A 23,849-nucleotide genomic window follows, 5' to 3' on the forward strand; every position below is an offset into this window, starting at 1 on the left:
AAGGACACTATTCCTTTGGGGTTTGCATGTGTTTGAGTGGATTTGCTCCCACACTCCAGGCATGCTGGGAGGTTAATATGTTATATTGTCCCCAGTAGGTGTGATAGGGACCTTAGACTGTGAGCTCCTGGAGGTGAATGTAGAGTTGTCTGTGTCATATAAATGGCTGTACTAAGCTACTGGTAGGAGAGACCTAGGAGTGCTATGAGGCACATGTATACACATTGCACTCCATGGTGTTCTAGGACTATATCCAGCATTAGGCAGTATACAGTGTACATAGAGAGTACATGTGCTCCTGAGGTGACTGTCTCCCCCATTCTCATACACATAGTGCTCGCTCCCTCCCCAGCCCTCTCCCCACACGGCTTCCATCCACTCCACAGCAGCACAGACCGGCTCACGTGCTCTCAGTCTACTCCCCGCTTCCCTCCGCTCAGGTATCCTTCCGACTTCCCGTAAATAGTCCCTGCCCCGACACCTCCCCTTTCACCTACACTTGCTCCCACGGTCTGGCGGCCCCCAGTTTTGGTCAGCGGCGCCACGGACTGTTTTTAGGCTGCGTTTTGAGCGGCTCCCCCGGGCGCTCAGGTCTCGGAGTCGGTGTCGGCGGATATAGTAACGGCGCCCGTCCCCGTATTCCTCCGCGGGCCCGTTCTCCTCCTCAGACTGTTTTGGTCTTGTTCGCCTGTGGCAACCGTGGAAGCTTCTTCCCTGGCTCCACTCTCCCCTCACAGCAGCCGGCGAGGCCTCCAGCTGCAGCCCCTGGCCTGACGCCTTCGCTAGGCCCCGAGTGTATTGTGTTCCCACAGACTGCTATCCTAACCCGGAGGAGGAGGAAGAAGAAGAGGGCACGCCGCCGCTTTCCGCTCTGTCTGTCGGGCTTGTCAGCTGCTGCGGACCCCGCTGGTGGTTTATGGGACCGCCGTCATCATGTCCATGAAGCAGAGCGGTAATAATAGGAAGCCCGGCGGAGGGAGTAGTGTGCCGGCACCCGGAGGTGGAGGAGGCAGGCAGAACATGGGCAGGTGGGTGATGTCTACCATGGTGGTGGTATTATTAGTGAAGGGCGTTGCGGGTGTGGGAGGGTCGGGGCACTAGGCCGCGGGGCTCTCTGCAGGCCTCACCTTCATCCCAGGCCCAGCAGGGAGGAGGAGGCCTCGGACCGACCTGTCAGCCAATCCGGCCTGACTGCACTGCAAGGGACAGTCACTCGCTATGGGCTGCGGTCCCTGGAGGCCGATCACTGTACCGGGTCACCCCTATTCAGTGATCGGGTCACCAGATGGGATAGATTTCGGGTGACATCGGGCACAGTTTCCGCCCTGTGATTTCCCCCACCGGGTGCTTGTCGTTTCGGGGAGCAGTGCGGTGTACATGGTGCCCGGGGGTGACATTGGTGATGTGACGCCGGGTTGTAGTGTGGGGTGTGCATGTCACAGTAAAGGACGGACAGGGCCCGGGTGGGGAGACATAGGTTGTAGTCATGTGTTGGAGAGGGAGGGGGAAGCTGCTGCTGGTGTCATTCCATGCCGCACATGTGACAGCAGTGTGTGGCGGCGTTGCACGGGTTAATCCGCAGTGCTCACCAATGGCAGACAGGGCGGTTTTGCCGGCTGCGCATTATTCTAGGTGTTGCTTCCTGAAATCCTCCAATCCCAGCACCCCCCCAGTTATATAGCCTTTATTCTGTATCCGTCTAACGGGGCTCTGCTGACATCCAGGCGGGTAATAGTGCGGCGTGCCCGACACCCGGAGTCACCCCATTGCCGCTCACAGGCCGGATCTGCCGGTGCCGCAGCCTGCAGTGACGCTCCGGAGGCCGGGGGTCACCGCCAACATTGCTCCTCTGTAATGATCTGTTCATTGATGGTCTGTCTGTGACCTGTATTACTAGTGCTGCAGGGTGACTGAAACATGTCAGACAGGTCTGCTACTATTGGGACAGATTGTATAGGTGTGCATAGGGGGATATTCACCTGTGATCAGTCTGTGTTTTGTTTTTACTTCTTTGTCCCAATCTAGATGAGTCCCAATGTTGTGAAATGGTATGGGGGTGTGATTGCAGGGTGTGACCCCCTTTATAATTGATTAGCTGCTGTTGGAATTTCTGAGGCATATGAGGAACAGGAAATGTTTTATTTCACAAAATAGTAACCTGTGTTCAAATGAGTTTTGCTTTCAATCTGTTCACAATGTGTCTTTTGGCTTAATTTAGGTTGCCAGGCGTGTTAAGTGATTCAAAGAGGAAAAAGTGTTTTGGTTTTGTTTGTTTTTTGCTAAAAAGTGCATTTATATATTTTTTCCTATAGGACAGGGTTTTTAAACTAGGGTTCCTCCAATGGTTGCTGGGGGATCCTTGAGCAATGACCAGTTTTTGCCTTTAAGAGAAGTTCCCATAAATTTTAATTACTGACTACACCTACTGAAATTGCTTGTTGCCTGGATGCCATAATGACCTTCCGGTTTAAATACTTTCAAAGATCACTGACCTGGAACATGGTTATGAATTACTTTGTTTATTACAGGTCTGAGCCATCATATTCAAGCCATGAAGCCAGTATTTTCATGAAGGTCAGCCATTTATAATCTCTCACACACAGCAAAAGGCATAATGAGCTAGTATGCACCGCATACTAGCTCATTATGAAATACTTACCTTAGAACAAGGCGTCAGTAACTCACCTAGTCCACGCCGAGGGAGCTGACATTGCCCGGCGTGTCTTCCGGGTATCGCAGCTCCAGCGCTGTGAGTGGCTGGATCTGCAATGTCGTCACTCCTGCGCATGCGCTCGAGAGACTTCTTTCCCGCAAAGTCTGGAGTCTGCTGGGCTTTCAGCTGAGAATCCCCTGTGTGCATGCGCCGCTGAAGTCAGCAGCTCATTGCGAGGGGGATTATCTCCTAAACCATACAGGTTTAGGAGATATCATTTTTACTTACAGGTAAGCCGCCTGTAGGTAAAAGTTAACATTTTGACTATACAACCACTTTAAGGACCAGAAGAATTTGCCCCTGCGTCGCTTTAACTGACAGTTGCTTGGTCATGCAACGCTGTACCCAAACAAAATTGATGTCCCGCCCACAAACAGAGCTTTCTTTTAGCGGCATTTGATCCCCTCTGCATTTTTTATTTTTTGCGCTATAAACAAAGGCTATAAAAATACACTGAACAGTGTAAAAATGACACTGGCAGAGGTCAACACTAGGTATCAAGGGGTTAACTGTGTTCCCTCAGTGCGTTCTAACTGTAGGGGGGGATAGGCTGCCAGGGACAGGACAGAGATCACTGTTCCCGATGACTGGGAACTGTAGATCTGTCATGTCCCCTGTCAGAATGGGGCTCTGCCTTATTTCCAAAAGCAGATCCCCATTCTGCCTCTGTACTAGGCGATCACGGGTTGCCGGCGGAAATCAAGTCTGCCCGGCACGTGCCGCAACGGCATAAGCCTCCCTACAGCTGCATCCAAATCCAGCATTCGTGTCTGTGGACGCAAATGCTGGACCCGGGAACGTGCTCTCCCCCCCCCCCCCTCTTTTTTGTTTTACTGCATATATAGACTGATTTTACTGTTGTAGGTTTAGTAACACTTTAAAGAGGAGGTCCAGCACCCTCACAAAAAACAAAATTAAGTCAGCAGTTAAAAATACTGTAGATGCTGACTTTTTTAATGTATGAACACTTGCCTGTCCAGGGAGTCTGCAACGTCGGCACCGCAGCCGACCTTCGGATCGGCTAAGGGAACCTGGTAGTGAAGCCTTTCGGCCTCGCAGCCGGTTCCCTACTGTGCATGTGGGAAGTGTGCTGCTGCTGCGCTTTCTACTTGGTCGTGCGGCGGAGGAAGACCGGGCCCCTGCCCATCTCCCGGAAGGAACTAGGTGAATTCCAGAGTCTGTTTTATGGAGCTCTGGGAAAACAGCTAGCACTACACTTTTGGAGCTCTGACAGGAGAGACTCTGCCATCTCACTGAGAGCATCTTTGCTTACCCCTCCTCTATGCTGCCCATTCACAGCAGCCTTTGAGTTTTGTGAATGAGTTCACATAACACAAAGTTGTCTGTGATTGGACAGAAGGAGGGGAGGGGAGTGGAGTGGCTCAATTGCTATTCAAGGAACACTTTGCATTTCATCAGTTTAATACAATGTGTTCTCTAGATGAGGTAGGGGTCCTTGCCTTGTCAACCATCCTCTCCGCCTTGTCCAATCAGAACGCTTTGCATTGAAAATACAGAATGATCCCTCAGTGACGCTCATTCTTGAGCAACCTATGTTTACCAAGCAGCAGGGCAGCCCCTCGGCACCAGACCCGGAAGCTAGTGGGGACTATTATAGTGATTTCCAGCTACCCTTGGGATACCACAGGCATGGCTCATACATAAATTGCAATGCCTAAGAGTCTGTTTAAAAGCAAACCTGCAGCCTGTACATAGAGAAGCAGTAGCTTTTTTTTTTTTCCCCTCCTTTTAATGCTGGTCCCACCAGGAGCCCTTACTGACCTCCCTTTGCTACCTTGTGGATCTAGTCAGATGCTGGGAGTGAACACAAATACTGGACATGTCATGGTAAGGATGAGCATGTGATCTTTTACTGTCTCTCTGTATGGTTAAGCCATGTGACTTGCAGTGCCTTGCAAAAGTATTCACCCCCTTTTCATTTTTGTGTTTTGTTGCCTCACAACCTGGAATTAACCTAACATCCTTGTTTGAGGACTTGCATCATTTAATTTACAGAACATACCCACAACGAGATTTTTTTTGTTATTATTGTGAAGCAAACAACAAATAGGACAAAAATAACAGAAAAAGTCAATGTGCATAATAGGGATGCACAAAATGGGTTTTTTGGTGCCGAAAACCAATACCGAAAATGAAAAATACACTAGGCCGAAAACCGAAACCGATACCGAAACAGCACGATACCGAAAATGACTGTTTTTAAAAAATATTTTTATACAGGAGGTGGTCAGAGACTGGGGACATGGTACAGGAAGTGGTCAGAGACTGGCGACATGGTACAGGAGGGGGGTCAGAGACTGGCGACATGGTACAGGAGGGGGGGGGGGGTCAGAGACTGGCGACATGGTACAGGAGGGGGGGGGGGTCAGAGACTGGCGACATGGTACAGGAGGGGGGGGGGGGGTCAGAGACTGGCGACATGGTACAGGAGGGGGGGGGGGGGTCAGAGACTGGCGACATGGTACAGGAGGGGGGGGGGTCAGAGACTGGCGACATGGTACAGGAGGGGGGGGGGTCAGAGACTGGCGACATGGTACAGGAGGGGGGGGGGTCAGAGACTGGCGACATGGTACAGGAGGGGGGGGTCAGAGACTGGCGACATGGTACAGGAGGGGGGGGTCAGAGACTGGCGACATGGTACAGGAGGGGGGGGTCAGAGACTGGCGACATGGTACAGGAGGGGGGGGTCAGACTGGCGACATGGTACAGGAGGGGGGGGTCAGAGACTGGCGACATGGTACAGGAGGGGGGGGGGGGTCAGAGACTGGCGACATGGTACAGGAGGGGGGGGGGGGGGTCAGAGACTGGCGACATGGTACAGGAGGGGGGGGGGGTCAGAGACTGGCGACATGGTACAGGAGGGGGGGGGGTCAGAGACTGGCGACATGGTACAGGAGGGGGGGGGGGTCAGAGACTGGCGACATGGTACAGGAGGGGGGGGGGTCAGAGACTGGCGACATGGTACAGGAGGGGGGGGGGTCAGAGACTGGCGACATGGTACAGGAGGGGGGGGGGTCAGAGACTGGCGACATGGTACAGGAGGGGGGGGGGGGTCAGAGACTGGCGACATGGTACAGGAGGGGGGGGGGGGTCAGAGACTGGCGACACGGTACAGGAGGGGGGGGGGGGTCAGAGACTGGCGACACGGTACAGGAGGGGGGGGGGTCAGAGACTGGCGACATGGTACAGGAGGGGGGGGTCAGAGACTGGCGACATGGTACAGGAGGGGGGGGGGGTCAGAGACTGGCGACATGGTACAGGAGGGGGGGGGGGTCAGAGACTGGCGACATGGTACAGGAGGGGGGGGGGTCAGAGACTGGCGACATGGTACAGGAGGGGGGGGGGGGGTCAGAGACTGGCGACATGGTACAGGAGGGGGGGGGTCAGAGACTGGCGACATGGTACAGGAGATAAGTGCAGCCAGCGATGCCCCCCCCCCCCAGTGATTCAGCCAGCGATGCCCCCCCCCCAGTGATTCAGCCAGCGATGCCCCCCCCCCCCCCAGTGATTCAGCCAGTTATGCCCCTCTGCAGTGAAGAGAGCCGTCTGGTTGAATAGAGCGCCGGGAACATCACAGCTTTAATTTCAATAGCTGTGTGTTCCCCGTCGCGCGCCGTTCCGCCCCCAGGCCCCGCCCCATTTTCGGCTCAATTATCGGCCGTTTTTTCCTTGCGGCAAATTGCCGAAAAGGGCATTTTCGGCCGATATGTTTCGGCGGCCGAAATTTCGGTGCATCCCTAGTGCATAACTATTAACCCCCCAAAGGCAATACTTTGTAGAGCAACCTTTTGCGGCTATCACAGCTCCAAGTCGATTTGGCTAAGTCTCTGAGCTTGCCACATCTTGCCACTGGGATTTTTGCCCATTCCTCCTTGCAAAACTGCTCCAGCTCTTTCAAGTTGGATGGTTTGCGCTTGTGAACAGCAATCTTTAAGTCTGATCACAGATTTTCTATTGGATTGAGGTCTGGGCTTTGACTAGGCCATTCCAACACATTTGCATGTTCCCCCTTAAACCACTCAGGTGTTGCTTTAGCAGTGTGTTTGGGGTCATTGACCTGCTAGAAGGTGAACCTCTGTCCTAGCCCCAAATCGCACATGGAGTGGTACAGGTTTTGCAGTTTTGGATGGTGTTCTTTGGGTGATGTGTTGGGTTTGTGCCAGAGATAGCGTTTTCTTTGGCCAAAAAGTTACATTTTAGTGTCATCAGAACAGAGCACCTTCCTACATACATTTTAGGAGTCTCCCACATGCCTTTTTCGCAAAAAAAAAAAAAGCCATTGTTTTTTGTTGAAAGTAATGGCTTTCTTCTGGCCACTCTGCCATAAAGTCCAACTCTATGGAGCGTACGGCTTATTGTTGTCCTATGTACAGATACTCCAGTCACTGCTGTGAAACTCTGCATCTCCTCCAGGGTTACCTTAGGTCTCTGTGCTCCCTCTCTGATTAATGTCCTCCCTGCCCGGTCTGTGAGTTTTGGTGTGTGGCCGTCTCTTGGCAGGTTTGCTGTTGTGCCATGTTCTTTCCATTTGGTTATGATAGATTTGATGGCCCTCCTAGGGATCATCAAAGATTTGCATATATATATATATATATATATATATATATATATATATTTTATAACCCAACCCTGATTTGTACTTCTCAACAACATTGTCTCTTACTTGTTTGGAGAGTTCCTTGGTCTTCATAGCAGTGTTTGGTTAGTGGTGCCTCTTGCTTAGGTGTTGCAGCCTCTGGGGCCTTTGAAAAAGGTGTGTATATGTAATGACAGATCATGTGACATTTAGATTGCACACAGGTGGACGACATTTCACTAATTATGTGACTTCTGAAGGTAATTGGTTGCACCAGAGCTTTTTATGGGCTTCATAACAAAGGTGGTGAATACATACATACCAGTTATCAATTTTTTTTTTTTTTTTTTTTATTTCTGAAAAGTAGTTTTATGTATATATTTTTCTAATGTCACTTCACCAATTTAGACTATTGTGTTCTGATCCATCACATACAATTCAGATTAAAAACATTGAACTGAAGGCTGTAATGTAACAAAATTGGTAAAAAGCCAAGGGGGTTTATACTTTTGCAAGGCACTGTACTTTTGTCCCAGATCTGGTGATTGGCTGTTCAGGAAGCTAGCATATTGTGGTGACCAAGAGAGTGCTCAGCTCTTGTAAGCTCCAAGTTGTAGCTTGCGGAATATGTGGTAGAGCTACACGATTATGGGAAAAATTAGAATCCTGATTCTTTTGCTTGGAATAAAGATCACAATTCTCTCACAATTCTTTAAAATGGTTAATTTAAAAAAAGAAAAATCAGCTGTAGACGGCGCATGCTCAATCAACACACCGCTAGCTCCCAATGCTTGGGGCTGGTTATTCATTTAATACAGCAAGGGGCGGAGGCTTTTCTCAAAGGGGCGGTTGTACGGTTATAAAGACAGCAAGGGGCGGATGATGTATGGTTATACATTGAACACAATCAACAGAATGCTCGGGGCTGGTTATTTATAATGGGTGGATGCTTTTCTCAAAGGGGCACAGTCCAGGCTGGGCACTATGCTCTCTGCTGACTGACGTCAGGTCTGATATCGCTGCCATTTGCGTTCCACGTTGGTTCCGACGGGGAAATCCAGAAAATCTAGCTAATCCAGCTTGAAGATTAATTGTGCAGCTCTGTTGGCTAAATTAAACTGCAGGAGAGATGGGAAGGCATGTGTGGACTTCAGGTGGGGCCAGTATTAAAGTTAACCTATTGCTGTGCCTTGCTCCTGTGTTTAAAAAAAACAAACAAAAAAAGTTAGACCCCTTTCACACTGAGGGCATTTTGCAGGCGCCATAGCGCTAGAAATAGTGCCTGCAATCCGCCCTCAAAGTGCTGCTCCATTCACTCCAGTGTAAAAGCCCGAGGGTGTCAGGAAAAGTCCTGCCAGCAGCTTCTTTGGAGCGGTGTGTTTACTGCTCCTCCACTGCTGCTCCCCATTGAAATCAGTGGGGCAGAGCTGCATTGTCGCCAGCAAAACGCGCTATTGCGGGGGATTTTAACCCTTTCTCGGCTGCTAACGAGGGTAAAAGCGGCCCACTAGCGGCTGAAATGCACTGCAAATCCGGTGGTAAAACACAGACGCTATGGGCGGCTTAGTGTGAAAGCTGTCTTATGCCGCGTACACACGAGCGGACTTTTCAACATCCAAAGTCCGACGGACTGATTCCGTCAGACTATTCGATCGTGTGTGGGCTGCAACGGACTTTTGATTCACCAAAGTCTGACGGACTTTAGAATATGGAACATGCTTCAAATTTTTCCGACGGAACTCCGCCAGACCCGGTCCCTTCGAAAAATTTGCTCGTGTGTATGCTATTCCGACGGACTAAAACCGACGCTAGGGCAGCTATTGGCTACTGGCTATGAACTTCCTTATTCGAGTCCAGTCGTACGTCATCACGTTCAAATCCGTCGGAGTTTAGTGTGATTGTGTGTGGCCAAGTCCGCTCAGTCGAAAAGTCCATCAGAACTCTGTCGGAACTCTGTCGGAACTCTGTCGGAACTCTGTCGGAACTCTGTCGGTCCTCTCGTGTGTACGGGGCTTTAGGCGTTCCTTCAGTAAAAGTAACATGCCTGTCAGAGTTGGCCTTTCTTGCTATTGTTTTAATGTGAGAGATGGTCATATTGGTATATAGAGGTAACTGTGTGTTTTATTTTGTTTTTGTATTTACACCGTGGGAAGCGAGGATAAAAAGCAGGCTGCATTGTCTGTTTCTAATCATTGCTGCTGTACACGATCTCTACTGATTGACAGAAAATGTAACTCTTTCTCTATTAGTGGTTTATTTTCAGTTCACTTTTTAGAGCATTTTCTGAAAAGTTATTTGTGGTTCGCTTTGCAGAGAACATCTAAATCGGGGGTGTCCAACCTTTTGACCTTCAATGGGACTCTTTGGGGGAACAGAAATAGTCTTGTATCACACATAAAATACACTAACATTCTAGGAGTCAACTGATTTTATTTATTTAAAAATAATAAAAAATTAAAAAAAGGGCTGATAGGTTACATAGTTAGGTTGAAAAAAGACACAAGTCCATCCAGTTCAACCTTAAAAACAATAAATAAAATAAAAAAATATCGTACAATCCAAAATACCGAATTCTATACCCACAGTTGATCCAGAGGAAGGCAAAAAACCCAAGCAGAGCATGCTCCAATTTGCTAAAGCAGGTGAAAAAATTCCTTCCCGATCCCCCCGAGAGGCAATCGGATTTTCCCAGGATCAACTTTACCTATAAATGATAGCTCCCAGTTATATTATGTACGTTCAGGAAAGTATCCAGGCCTTTCTTAAAGCAATCTACTGAGCTGGCCAGAACCACCTCTGACGGGAGTCTATTCCACATTTTCACAGCTCTAACTGTGAAGAAACCTTTCCATATTTGAAGATGAAATCTTTTCCTCTAGACGTAAAGAGTGCCCCAGTGTCTTCTGGGTTGACCTTTAAAGAGAATAACTCAACTCAACACCAAGTTCACTATATGGACCCCTTATATAGGTGCCAATATTCTGTACATCACTCACCTGCCACCCAGATGATGTCACTACTTACACTACACCTGGCAGCCTCTCCCCAATGGCATCCAAGTGGGTAAACTTCCACATGCGGGCGATGAGATGATGTAACTATCACTGTGCTTGCCTGGGGCTGCAGCTCTGTTAAGAGCAGCCTTCGTGGCTCTGCTGTATGATGCTGATGCGAGGTGGACAGAGAGATGTCATCTCTGCTGCCTGCTGCACCGCTGACGGAGATTGGCACAGACTGAAGCGAGCGCCACGTGGGTACAGGAGGAGGATACTATGAAAAATGTCAACGGCCCCACATCACAAGTTAATAATCACCGATAAAGATAATGTACCTATCTGAGTAATAACTTCATTATTGTGTTTTTTTTTTTTTTTTTTTATTGTAAAAGAGCAACATAAAACGAGTGTATGCGACACTATCTTTTTGGTAAACTAATGCATCAATATCTGGTTTAAGGGATTTAGTAGCAATTCTCAAGGCACTCGTCCGATATTTTGGGTTTTAAATTTTCCCTCTGTTCTGAGCACTTCTGGGTTCAGAACCGGCAGCTTTGGCCAGGAGAAAAAAAAAAAGCTCATTAGGATTGAACACAATGACACATCTTGGCTTCAGTGGGCTTTCAAGTAATGCTAAAGCCTGCTAGCAGCTTGTTTTTAAAGTGATTTTCAGCACTCCTTTTTTAAGATCTGTGTTTTTAAAGCGGAGTAACACTCCCCCGGTAAAAAATTAAGTCAGCAGCTACACATACATATACTGTAGCTGGTGACTTAATATTGGGACACTTACCTGTCCTGTAATCCAGTGATGTCTGTCTCCATTGGCTCTCGGGTACTGCTGCTGCCATTCTTGGTAAGGGACACACAGTGGTTCCCTACTGCACATGCACGAATCGTGCTGTGGTTTCTAAATGGCTCGGTGGCGGGGGAAGGAGGAGGGCGGCTGAACTTACGAGCTATCTTGTTGGGGCGAGATCTCTTTGGAGTTGGGATGGGTACCTGTCAAATACATATACCCATTTCTAATCAGTGGGGTCAAATCGACGTTCATTTTCAACCACAGCGATTGGAAAATTTGGAAGTAATAGAAAACTTCTTGGTCAAAGGAATTTTCAGAGAATGTATGTGGCTTTCCTTCAGAAATTTCAACAACATTCATTCGGCAAATGTACAAAGATTTATTTTTTTTGTCTGAAAATGGATCCGTGTGCCCAGCATAAGGCTTGGTACACACCTATGCAGTTTGCTTTTGAATGTTTCTGCAGGGCTTTTTGCTGTGCGTTTTTTTTATTTTTTTATTTTTTTTATTTTTTGGCCAATTTGTTGGGCAGATAAAAAAAAAAAAAAACACAAATTGCTGGAAAAACACAAATTGCTGGAAAAACACATTACAGGGTTTTCTGCAGCTTCTCCGTTGAAGTATATTGAACCATAAAAGGACCATTTTGCGTCATAAATTTATATATATATATTATATACATTATTTTTTTTCCTTTACCGAGTTAGAGGAGGTCTATTGCTCTTGCTCTGATTATCGTGGTGATACCACACATGAGTGATTTGAACACCGTTTACATATATGGGCATGACTTCCGTATGCGTTTTCTTTGCTGCGCGAGCTTGAGGTGACCGGGGTGGTTTGAAGAATTTTTTTTTTTTTTTTTTTTTTTTTTATATTGTGAAATTGTGTTTTAAAAAAAAAATTTTTTGGTCACTTTTATTGCTGTCGCAAGGAATGTAAACATCCCTTGCATAGTTACATAGTTAGGTTGAATAAAGACACCAGTCCATCCAGTTTAACCTGAGTGAGTGTCTACAATTGTCCCTATCCCTGTACATTGCACACTCACAATCCAAGGTCCCCATTCATATACTAGGGCCAATTTGGGACAGAAGCCAATTAACCTACCTGCATGTCTTTGGAGTGTGGGAGGAAACCGGAGTACCCGGAAGAAACCCACGCAGACACAGGGAGAATTGTTAGAGTAATAGGTGATGGCAGGTACTCCTTCTTTTTATTTATTTATTTTTTTTTTTTGAGGGATCGAGGGTCTAAAAGACCCCAAATCCCTCCTTTGCAATTCAAAGTATTCAGATCACCAAAAACGGTGCATCTGAATGCTATACGTCTTTTTAAAACCCGGCGCCGTTGGCAGCTGTGTAAACAGGAAGTGACGTTGTGCTGTCGCTTCCGTGTTTACATCAAGGAGACTGGAACAAAACCGTTTCCGGCTTTGCTCCACTTTGTCTTGTCGATCGGCTCTCCCGTGCCACCGGGAGGCCCGAGAAGAGCGGTGGGAGGTGGGGGGCATCCCCTTCTGCTCCTCCGGGATAACAACCGAGTGGCTTTTAGCCACATCGGTTATCCTCGGAAAGCCGGTCGCCCGCTCTAAACAACAGTACTGGGATGATGCCTGCAGCTGCGGGCATCATCCCAGTATAGCCCCCGAAAGCAGAGTATGCACATCTACGTACGCTCGGTGGGAAGGGGTTAATGAAATGTGAGTATATCTCAACACTTTCTGGATTGTTTTTTTTTTTATAAGCGGTAATGCGCTATGGGCACCCTTCTCTTCCTTACATACTAATTTACGGAGGAATGCCAATACCACAAATAAGGACCCATTGCCCAGAGTGCTACACAGTGGCAAATACTGTGGCTGCTTAGTACCCCAGGTGGGGTAAAAGTATCCGGCGAGTGCACTCTGAATAAGAGCACTGATTTGTCACCTGCACTGCAAGCACTTTATTAAGAGCAGATACAACAGTTTTATTTGTGGATAACCAGCACTGAACCCTTTATTATTGAGCACCTATCACTTTATCACTGTTTCATAACTGCACGAAGTTTAACCACTTAAAGCCCTGGACCATTTTGCAGGCCAAAGACCAGAGTACTTTTAGCGATTTGGCACTGCGTGGCTTTAACTGAGAATTGCGCGGTCGTGCGAAGTGGCTCCCAAACAATTTGACATCCTTTTTTTATTTCCCCCCCCCCACCTACAAATAGAGCTTTCTTTTGGTGGTATTTGATCACCCCTGCGTTTTTTGCGCTATAAACAAAAAAATACCAACGTTTTTTTTTTTTTTTTTTTTTTTTTTTTTTAAACGTATAATTTTTTACATTTTGCTATATCCCCCAAAAATATACTCTATAAAAAAAAATGTTCCCTCAGTTTAGGCCGATAAGTATTCTACATATTTTTGGTCAAAATCGCAAAAAGCAATTGGTTTGCGCAAGTTGTAGCATCTACAAAATAGGGGATAGTTTTATGGCATTTTTATTTATTTTTTACTAGTAATGGCGGTGATCAGCGTTTTTTGACATATATATATATATATATATATATATATATATATATCTCTATATCGTGACATTATGGCGGACACATCGGACTATTTTGACACATTTTTGGGTCCATTGTCATTTATACAGCACTCAATGCTATGCCAATGCACTGATTCCTGTGTAAATGACACTGGCAGTGTAGGGGTTAAGTGTGTCCTAGGGGTGTTTCTAACGGTGGTGTGGCTGTGTATGACACGTCACTGATCTCTGCTCCGATCACACAGAGCAGAGATCAGTGACACTAGGCAGAACGGGGAGATGCTTGTTTACATTAGCATCCCCCCGTTCTTCATCCCTATGAGGGGATTTGCAGGTATCTCGGCGGCGATTGAGTCCAGGACCCGCGATCGGACTCAGAGGTTCCACTGGCGGTGCGCATGCGATGGCACCTCTGCAAATTTAAAGGGACATGCCTGTATGCCCATTTTCCTGGCCGGACCCTTCTGCTGACGTACATCGGCGTGTGCAGGTCGGCAAGTGGTTAAATAAGTTTTAAGAACAACATTTTATAACAAGTTTTAAGTGTGGACTCTATGCTTAATGTGGGTGTTAATTTGCACATACCAATTAAGTGTGTCATGCACTATTTTATTAACAAGCACCACTAAACACATTAGTAGGAGTTTTAACTAACCCCCTATAGTACTTCATACGATCAACTGTATTGGCATCAACATATTAAAACAGCAATATTTCTAATTAATCCAGAGGTACCATAATTATATTCATACTATTTATAGCACTAGTCACTTTATATTTTATGCTTTTATCATAGAACAGCGCCACACCTACTTTATTAAATGAAAAGGGAAAAAAAACACTATTGTAAAAATGTTGAAAAACTCACTGCAAAGCTACAGGCGTTATACCGTTTATTTTAATGTCCAGCGTGCATGAGGCCTCAGACCCCATTCACACCTGAGCGTTTTGTAGCTTGACGCCTGAAGCTACAAAACGCTGGAGGGGAAAAAATCCATTATTCTCAATGGAGATGGTTCACATCTCCACTCCAAAATGCCTGAAGCCCTACGCCTGAAGCTCAAACAAGTTCCGGACCCTTTTTTGTCACGCGAATCGGGCTGATTTGGGCGTTTTTCTTCTTTTAACATTGGTGACCTTTTGCCCTGCAGAAATTCGCGGCGAATCGCGGTAAAAAAACGCTTGAAAACGCTACGCTCAGGTGTGAATGCAGCCTAATACTTTGGCCACCTTATATGAGGAGAGAACTCATTGGAAAAGACCCTGATGCTGGGAACCTTGGAAGGAAAAAGAAGAGGACGACAGAAAACAAGATGGATAGCATCATCTAAACAATTAACATTTAGTTAAGCAAGATCTGGGAGGCAGTTTGGGACAGAAAATCCTGGTGTGCTATGGTCCATTAGGTCACAAGGAGTTGGAACCACTGAACAACATGTATAAATATATCATTCTCTATGTGCTAAAGCACACTGCCTTGCAAATATTTCTAACATCCTATTGTAGAGCTGCACGATTTGTCATAAAAAAAAAATCACCATCTTCATTCAACCGCTCTCACGATCTTAAAGCAGCGTTCCACCCAAAAATTCAACTTCTGCTTTAAGTACTGGTTACCCCCCCGACAAGCCACATTTGGCATGTCATTTTTTTCGAGTGGGTACCCAGTTAATTTTGACAGGCACCCATCTCCCACTTCCTCCTCTGGCGCCGGAAGGAAGTTCACCTCCCCCCCTGCAATCTTCTGGGACATGTCATAGGTCCTAGAAGATTGCCTGGACACAACGCGTGGCTCATGCATGTGCAGTGCGCGTCCGGCTGTGAAGTCCACAGTTACAATGCCAGTGCCGCGGAGAGGAGCGAGGCTTCGTGCGCCCGCATCGCTGGCAGCTAAACATTTTGTAGCCTGCCAAGTTTATCACAACATTGCTCAGTGCTGAGCTAAAAAGAAACTATCTTTTTAGATCAAATGGATGAAATTCGGTCTGTAAATGAGGGCAGTTTTAACCACGTAAAGACTTAGGCCCCTTTCACACTGACTATCTGTTCAGGCCCCCCTGTCAGTTTTTCAGGCGGACCTGGACGGATGCTTCATAGACCTCTATGGAGCGTCGGATGTCAGCGGTGACAAGCCCGCTGACATCCGACCCGCTCCGATCTGAAAAAGTGTGGCGGAGGAAAAAGCTATTTATCCATCCGTCATCGGATTGGGTGACGACGGACACTGCGGTCCGTCGTCATCCGATCTCCCATAGGGGAGAGCGGCGATGTGACAGGTCCCTCTCTGCACAGTGTGCAGAGACAGACTGTCATCTTCCTGCTCAGCAGGGATCGACGGAATGATCCCCGCCGAGCAAACGGATATCCGCGGGGCGGATCAGCACTGATCCGCCCCGTGTGAAAGGACCCTAAGGCCCCTTTCACACATGCGGATGGTATGTCCATATTTCATCCATCCGTTTGCGGATGAAATACGTGCCATAGATTCATCCCTGTGCGATAGCGGGTGTCTGCGGATGAGCATCCGCAGACACCCGCTATTGTCCGCCTCCGCAAATGTCCGATTCTGCAGACGGAGGAAAATCCTATTTTTCTATCCGTCTGCAGAGCGGATCGGATGAACACGGACACGCGGTCCGTGCTCGTCCGATCCCCATAGAGGAGAGCGGAGAGCTGACAGGGCGGTCCCCGCACAGTGTGCGGAGACCGCCCTGTCCGCAGCCGGCTCAGCGGGGACAACGGAGCGATCCCCGCTGAGCGAGCGGATCATCACGGGGCGGATCTTTACTGATCCGCCCCGTGTGAAAGAGGCCTAAAACTTTTTGACACTTTTGTTGCTTACTAGTTAAAGGAGATGTAAAGGCAGAAGGTTTGTGTGGTGTTTTTTTTTTTTTATTTATTTATTTTTTTAAGTATAAGTAGACATCCCAAGCTATTTTCTGAGAGTCATGGTGAGTATTTTACAGCTCTCATTTGTTTTTGAAAATGAAGTAAAGAAAAAAACATAATTTTTTTTTTTTTTTTTTTTCAATTTTCAAAACATTGTGACAAAAAGCGATCTGCAAAACACTCACCATACCTCTTAGCAAATAGCTTAGGGTGTCTACTTTCCAAAATGGGGTCATTTAGGGGGGGGAGGGTGCCATCTGGACATTCCATGCCTCCGAAACTGTGATTGGCAGTGAGTAAAATAAAAAATGTACACCCTTAGCCTGAAGACTGTGCTTGGTTTTTGGGGTCCCGTACACGGCTAGGCTCCCAAAATGTCTCGCATGTGGTATCCCCATACTCGGGAGAAGCAACAGAATGTATTTTGGGGTGTAATTTCACATATGCCCATGGCATGTTTGAGCAATATATCATTTAGTGACAACTTTGTGCAAAAAAAATAAATAAAATATATATATATATATATATATATATATATATATATATATATATATATATATATATATATATATATAATTTTTTTTTTTCCCGCAACTTGTCAAAATATAAACTTTCTCTTGTATTCACCGACCGACATAGCTCCTATCTGTAACAAATGGGTTGTTAGCCTTATCACTAGGCGAATACTAGGCATAGTTGTAATACAACCTCAGAACTCTTAGCTCTGCCCAACGGTGCGGTCCCTTGGTGCATCTCTGTGGGCTCTCACCTCAGATGGGGGGGCTGGCTGGCTAGCGGTTTCCTGTGTGTTAAGCTCCCAGAAGGTGCCTGTGAGGGTCTGGTGTGGCGCTGTGTCTCTGATCTGCGGTAAAACTGCTGCTGAACCGCAAGTGGTTATCGCTCCGCTTTTGCATGCTAGTACTGGGACTCATGGTAGCCTCCTTTGAGGCAGTACTTTATGCCAAGTTCCACACCAGAGTCCTGCAGAAGGAGATTTTGACAAAATGGGACAAATCTCAGTTGTCCCTGGATCGACAGATCCAGGTTGAGTCAGTCAGAGACTCACTGATCTGGTAGTTGAGTTCCCCGGTGTTTCAGTCCAGGAAATCGTTCCTTCCTCTGTAATGGACGGTGATCACAACGGACACCAGTCTATCCAGCTGAGGTGGAGTGATGGGGGGGTTCAGTCTGCTCAGGGCCTCCGGTCGATGGAAAAATCCAAGTTGCCGATCAATCTGTTCGAATTGAGAGCGATCAGGCTGTGTCTCTCCACATGGTTGATGAGACTACAAGGGTGTCCGATCAGGATTGTCAGACAACGCCATGGCGGTGGCATACATCAATCACCAAGGGGGAACACGAAGCTCAGCCACCGCACGGGAGGTCGCTCACGTACTTCGGTGGGCAGAGCGACACATACCGGCCCTGTAGGTCTTTTACATCCTGGGATTGGAGAATTGGCAGGCGGACTATTTGAGTCAACAGATGCTGGACCCAGGAGACTGGGCATTGCATCTGAAGCTGTTCAGGTTACTGTGCCTGAGGTGGGGCACGCCAGACGTGGATCTGCTGGCCTACCATATCAATCGAAAGGTGCCAAGATTTGTGTCCAGGACGAGAGATCCGTGGGCCGACGCGTCAGATGCGCTGGTGGCTCCGTGGGATCAGTACCAGCTGATCTACGCCTTTCCTCCACTGAAACTGTTACCACGTCTGCTTCGCAGAGTGGCAGCCGAGGGGATCCCAGTGATACTGGTTGCCACAGATTGGCCTCAGCGTCCCTGGTACACAGACCTGGTGCGCCTGGTGGCAGACGCTCCCTGGCGACTGCCGCTGTCAGATGACTGACGATCCCTGGTGACTGCCACTGCGAGAGGACCTTCTGTGTCAGGTCGCTGGCTTTAACGGCATAGCTATTGAGAGCCAGCTGTTGAGGAACCGGGGTCTGTCGGACTCGGTGATCCCAACTATGTTGAAAGCGCGGACATCTTCTCGGAAGATATACCATCGGACCTGGAAGGCCTACATCTCCATGTGCAAGGAGAAAGGATGGCATCCGCGCTCCTTTTCCATATCCAGGACCCTGTTGTTTCTTCAGCAAGGAGTAGACCAGAAATTGGCATAAAGCACCATTTAAAGGGAAAATTTCAACCTTCGCTGTCCGTCCTTTTCTTCTTTCTTCTTTTTTCAGTGACCCCTGGCATCTCACTCCTTAGTGAGTACCTTCGTTCAGGGGGTACGACATGTAGTCCCTCCGGTGCGTCCACGTTACCCCCTTGGGATCTGAACCTGGTGTTGTCGGTGCTTCAAAAACCGCCATTTGAAAATAGGGAGATTCCCCTGTTGACTCTTCCCAGAAAGTGGTCTTCTTAGTGGCCATCACATCGGCCAGGAGGGTTTCGGAACTGGTGGCCCTGTCTTGCAAGTCTGGTTATCCACAAAGATTAAGGTGGTGTTCCGTCCGCAGCCGTCTTTTCTACTAAAAGTGGTCTCGGCTTTTCATATTAATGAGGACATTGTATTGCCATCTCTGTGTTCTAAGCCGAAGCACCCTAAGAAGGTGGCCCTTCACGCTCTGGATGTGGTTCGGGCTCCTAAGGTGTATTTGTCTGCCATGGCTCCCTTTTGGAAGTCACTCACTTTTTGTTTTGGTGGCTGGTCCAAAGAAAGGCATGGCGTCTCGTCGGCCACCATTTCCAGGTGGATCAGACCGATTTGTAGTACAAGCCTACGCCTTGAAGGGGCAGTTACTCCCCTTTCCGGTCACGGCCCACTCCACAAGGGCAATTGGAACGTCTTGGGCCTTCCGACACCAAGCATCTGCCGCTCAGGTGTGTAAGTTCTACAAGGTAGACGTCAGTGCATCGGCTGATGCCTGTTTTAGCCGCAAAATTTTGCAGGCGGCCGTGTAGTTGCAATTCAACATGCGATTGCTATTTTTTCCTGGTTTTTCGATTAAAAACTCAGTACTGTTATGTTAATGCACTGTTGCATTACTTACGCAGATGGTTGCGGTATTGGGGATCACTCCTGTTGAGGATACCCGGTTATGTGGTGGTGTTTTTCCACACACTACTGTTGTGTGTGTGTGTGTGTGTGTGTGTGTGTGTGTGTGTGTGTGTGTGTGTGTGTGTGTGTGTTTTGTGGGTTTAGTTTCACTAGTTCCCACTTGCCATGATGGATGAAGGTTTTTATGCCGTTTTTCCCACCCCTCGTTTGGCACTGCTTGGGGACGTCCCATTTTGTTAGAGAGGAGCTGTGTCGGTTGGTGAATATAAGAGAAAATAGGATTTTTGTACTCACCGTGAAAATCCTCTGTAATTCACCGACCGACACAGCACCTGCCCCTCCCTTTTTCTCTTTACGTTATACTGCTTGTTGACGTACTGAGTTCTGCTAGAGCAGGCTGTGGGGATGTAGCCTAGGGACCGCCCCCTGGGTGGAACTAAAAGTTCTGAAGTGCTGTGTTACAATTTGTCTAGTAATCTCCAGTGATAGGCCTGACAACCCATTTTGTTAGAGGAGCTGTGTCGGTCGGTGATTTACAGAGAAAAGGATTTTATGATGAGTACAAAAATCCTATTATTATCCCTCCCACTTTATAGCGAGCAAGTTATTACACTGCAAGAAGGCTCTCTCCCCCAGCCTAAGACGAGAATCTAAAAGCCCCAGCGATTAGGTTGCACAGTGCCACATGCTCCAATCTGCTGTTCAAACAAATGACTAAACAGTGGCACGCTTGTGTAATAATTGTCCACGTACAAGTGGTACCCCTTTCCGAATAAGGGTGACACCAAGTTCCACACTATCTTGCCAGCGCTCCCTATGTAATCTGGGCAGTAATCCCGGCTCTACGTAACTATCTTTTCCCTCATAAACCATAAAGCTCCATGTATAGCCTGTTGCCCTGTCACAAAACTTAGCGCTTGAACCCGTATCTGGCACGCTTGCTGGGAAGGTACTGTTTGAAAGACAAGCGCACAGAAAATTTAATCAGGGACTCGTCAACGCGGACAACTTGATGGGGAATAAACAAGGCTGCAAAATGTTGGTTGAAGTGGTTTATGAGGGGCCGAATTTTGTAGAGCCGATCGTATTCAGGGTCTCCACAAGGACGACAAAGTTCATTGTCGTTGAAGTGCAAGAACCGCAAGATCTGCTCGTATTGTTTCCTGGACATGGAGGTAGAGAGGCATATGGTCAATTGGATGCGTAGACCAATACATCCGCAACGTCATGAATTTATGTATGCCCATGTTGAGGGAAAGGCCCAGAAAGGTCTTAAATTCGGAAACCATAATTGGTTTCCAATCTCTGGGAAGGTAAGGCAACTGGGGATTAGCAGTGATGTGTGGACCAGCATATAAATTAATTTGGTCAACAATAGATCTATAGAGATCTTCCTTGAAAAACAGCGAATAAAAATCAAGTGGCATAAAATCAGCTGTTTCCACCAATACCGGGTTGGCCAGTGAATGGGGGAAGTACAGGTCCTGCAGAAGTGGTGGGCACCCCATCAGGATTGACAAATTCTACAGGAAGGACACTATGGGAACGACGGGCCTGCCTTTGTCTTCTTCTTCTTGGTGGCAGTGAGACACTGCTTGTGCTTGCCACCTCGCCAGCTTGAACGGCACTTATGGGACTCACCACATCACCACGTGTCACTGCAGTGCTGGATGTACGTCCAGGGTGTACTAGGCCGCTGGTGCTTGCCAGTTCACCAGAAGGAATAGTGGCGCTAGTACTGTCTCTCTGCTCCATACGAGGGACCTGCAGTCCTTGCACCTCAACAACATCAGAAGAACGGGATCGGGTACACCTGACCTTAGCAGGGCCCTCACCTTTGTCGTCAAAGCTATCTGTCATGGAGCTGCTGTCCTCTACAGGATCGTATTCTGAGCCTGAATCTGACAGATGAGTGACCTCCTCTTCACTATCTGTCTTGCTCAGAAACGTGTAGGCCTCTTCACTAGTGTACCTTCGATTTGCCATTTTGGGCTCTAAATTTAGTGGTACACTAGTGAGATTCACAGGTAAAAAAAGCACTTAGGCTGTCAGCAACTGTATAAAACGCTACCAAAAAAAAAAAAAACGTAGTGATCGCAGGGATCAGGCCTGGCTCTGCGAATGCTGCAGTTATGTGTGTTGTGTTTTGTATGTGACCATGATCGATCGATACTGCAGTTAGGTGGGCTGGGTCTTGGCTGGGCGGAGGGGCAAAACGCAGGTGCTAGCATGTATCTGGGCTGATCCCACTAACTGCGTTTTTTGGCGCCCTAAACTGCTGGGGACGCCAATATAGATCTGTTCCGATACTATACCACTAAGAGAGGTGTATGCTTTGCGTGTGGGTGTTAGCGGTACTGGCACTAACTTGGTGCTGCCTGGGGCGATGCAGACCCCATCTGACCCTAAAACCTAATTGATATCACCCGCCGGGCGATCAGGGGGTTAAACCTTTATTGGGTAATAAATGATGGGTGCCCTGATGCTATAAAAAGCAAACTAACCGGCGCAGGGGGTGATCTGGGGGTGAAAAGTGTGCCCATGTGTGCCTACGTGTCGATGTAGTGTTGGTGCATTTACTGTGATGTCTTCGCTCCTCGCCATCTGGTCAAAAAGACCGCCAGGAGGAGAGTGAAATCGCTTCCTCCTACCTGTGTTTGCTGTACACAGGCAGAGGAAGATTCTCAGTCGCCAGGTAGCGACCGCGAGGGGGTGGCCAGAAATCAACAGCAGCCCCCTCACCATGGATCACTCCTAAAGCGAAATGGACTGCCACCGCGAAGGAGTCAGATCGGATCTCCCACCCGCTGGAAGGTAGGCACGTACAGGTACATGGTTGTGCCTGTCCGTGCCATTGTGCCAACGTATATGTACAGGCGGCGGTCCTTAAGTGGTTTAAAAAAAAAACAAAAAACAAAACAGTAAAGATATAGATATCTATAAGATTTTTATGTTGCAAGAAAATCGTGATGCTCATTTTGGCCAGAATCGTGCAGCTCTAATTAATAATAAAAATATATAATATTTTCAGTTGTGCTCCATAAGTTTACATACCCTGGCAGAGAATTTGATTTCAAGGGCCATTTTTCTGAGAATATTAAAGATAATACAATAACATTACTTTCACTCATGGTTAGTGTTTGGCTGAAACCATTTATTATCAACAAACTGTGTTTTACTCTTTTAAAATCATAATGGCAACAGAAACTTATGACCAAATGACCCTGATCAAAAGTTTACATACCCTGGTGTTTTTGCCTGATAACAAGCACACTAGTTGACACAAATGGGTTTGAATGGCTATTAAAGGTAACCATCCTCACCTGTGATCTGTTTGATTGTAATTGGTATATTGTATAAAAGGTCAATGAGTTTCTGGACTCCTGACAGACCCTTGCATCTTTCATCCAGTGCTGCACTGACGTTTCTGGATTCTGAGTCATGGGGAAAGCAAAAGAATTCTCAAATGATCTGTGGGAAAAGGTAGTTGAACCGAATAAAACCGGAAAGGGATATAAAAAGATATCCAAGGAATTAAGATTGCCAATCAGCAGTGTTCTCTAATCTAATCAAGAAGTGGAAAATTAGGCGTTCTGCTGAAACCAAACCACGGTCAGATAGACCAACTAAAATTTTTAGCCACAACTGCCCGGAAAATTGTTCCTGACCTCAATATCATTGAGCCACTCTGGGGATATCTTAAACGTGCAATTCATGCAAGACAGCCCAAGAATTTACAGGAACTGGAGGCTTTTTGCAACTGGTGGACTCCCAAATGGTCAAAGTCGGTAACACCAGCAGAAATAACCCTCTGCGGGGATCAGCGTCTCTCCCAGGTGCGTGCTCCGCCAATGTCCCTCAAGCCGACAGAGCGTCCTCGCGTGCGGACAGCATGGGAAATCCCGAACAAAGTCGATACCTCCCGGAGAAAGCCGATCCTCCTCACTTAGTCTTCGGCTGTGCGGAGATAATAGACAGGCCAGCCAACCAATCACTACCAATTTTCGGTGTGTCTTCCTGTTACGATCTGAGGCGCTCTACGATGTGGGGCTGCGTTCCGAGGCTCCTCAGTTGGCGAACCTGTAATAAGACACAACCGCTTGGGCCGCCAGGCCACGAGTGGGGGGAACAAACGTGCTCCAATCGTGAATGTACAGTTTGAAAAAGGGCTATTTATTTATTAAAATAAGGTAAGACCAGGGGTGTTAGCCACCATGGCCATAGTACAAAAAAAACTATTGCACAACAAAAATAATATATAGTTAAAAAAACGGTTTAAATAAAAGCAAGTATACACCCGTGCTAGGGGATAATATA

At 47.4% G+C, this 23,849-nt stretch overlaps 1 protein-coding gene across 7 annotated transcripts in view; it reads left to right on the forward strand.

Moving 5' to 3' along the window:
- The first annotated feature begins 466 nt into the window (after positions 1-466).
- ATXN2 (ataxin 2) overlaps positions 467-23,849 on the forward strand; it is a 139,364-nt gene continuing 115,981 nt past the window's right edge. For 3 of the 7 annotated variants that reach the window (XM_077462012.1, XM_077462015.1, XM_077462016.1), the window contains exon 1: positions 467-1,028. In XM_077462012.1, coding sequence (XP_077318138.1) covers positions 934-1,028 — 95 coding nt within the window. In that variant the 5' untranslated portion in view covers positions 467-933. Of the gene's footprint in view, positions 1,029-4,536; positions 4,562-23,849 lie in introns of those variants that run through there. The other 4 variants (XM_077462011.1, XM_077462014.1, XM_077462018.1 and 1 more) reach the window with 3 other exon arrangements.

This window comes from Lithobates pipiens, unplaced genomic scaffold, assembly GCF_037356315.1.
Source record: "Lithobates pipiens isolate NorthernLeopardFrog02 unplaced genomic scaffold, aLitPip1_a1.2 Scaffold_3, whole genome shotgun sequence".
NCBI lineage: Eukaryota > Metazoa > Chordata > Amphibia > Anura > Ranidae > Lithobates > Lithobates pipiens.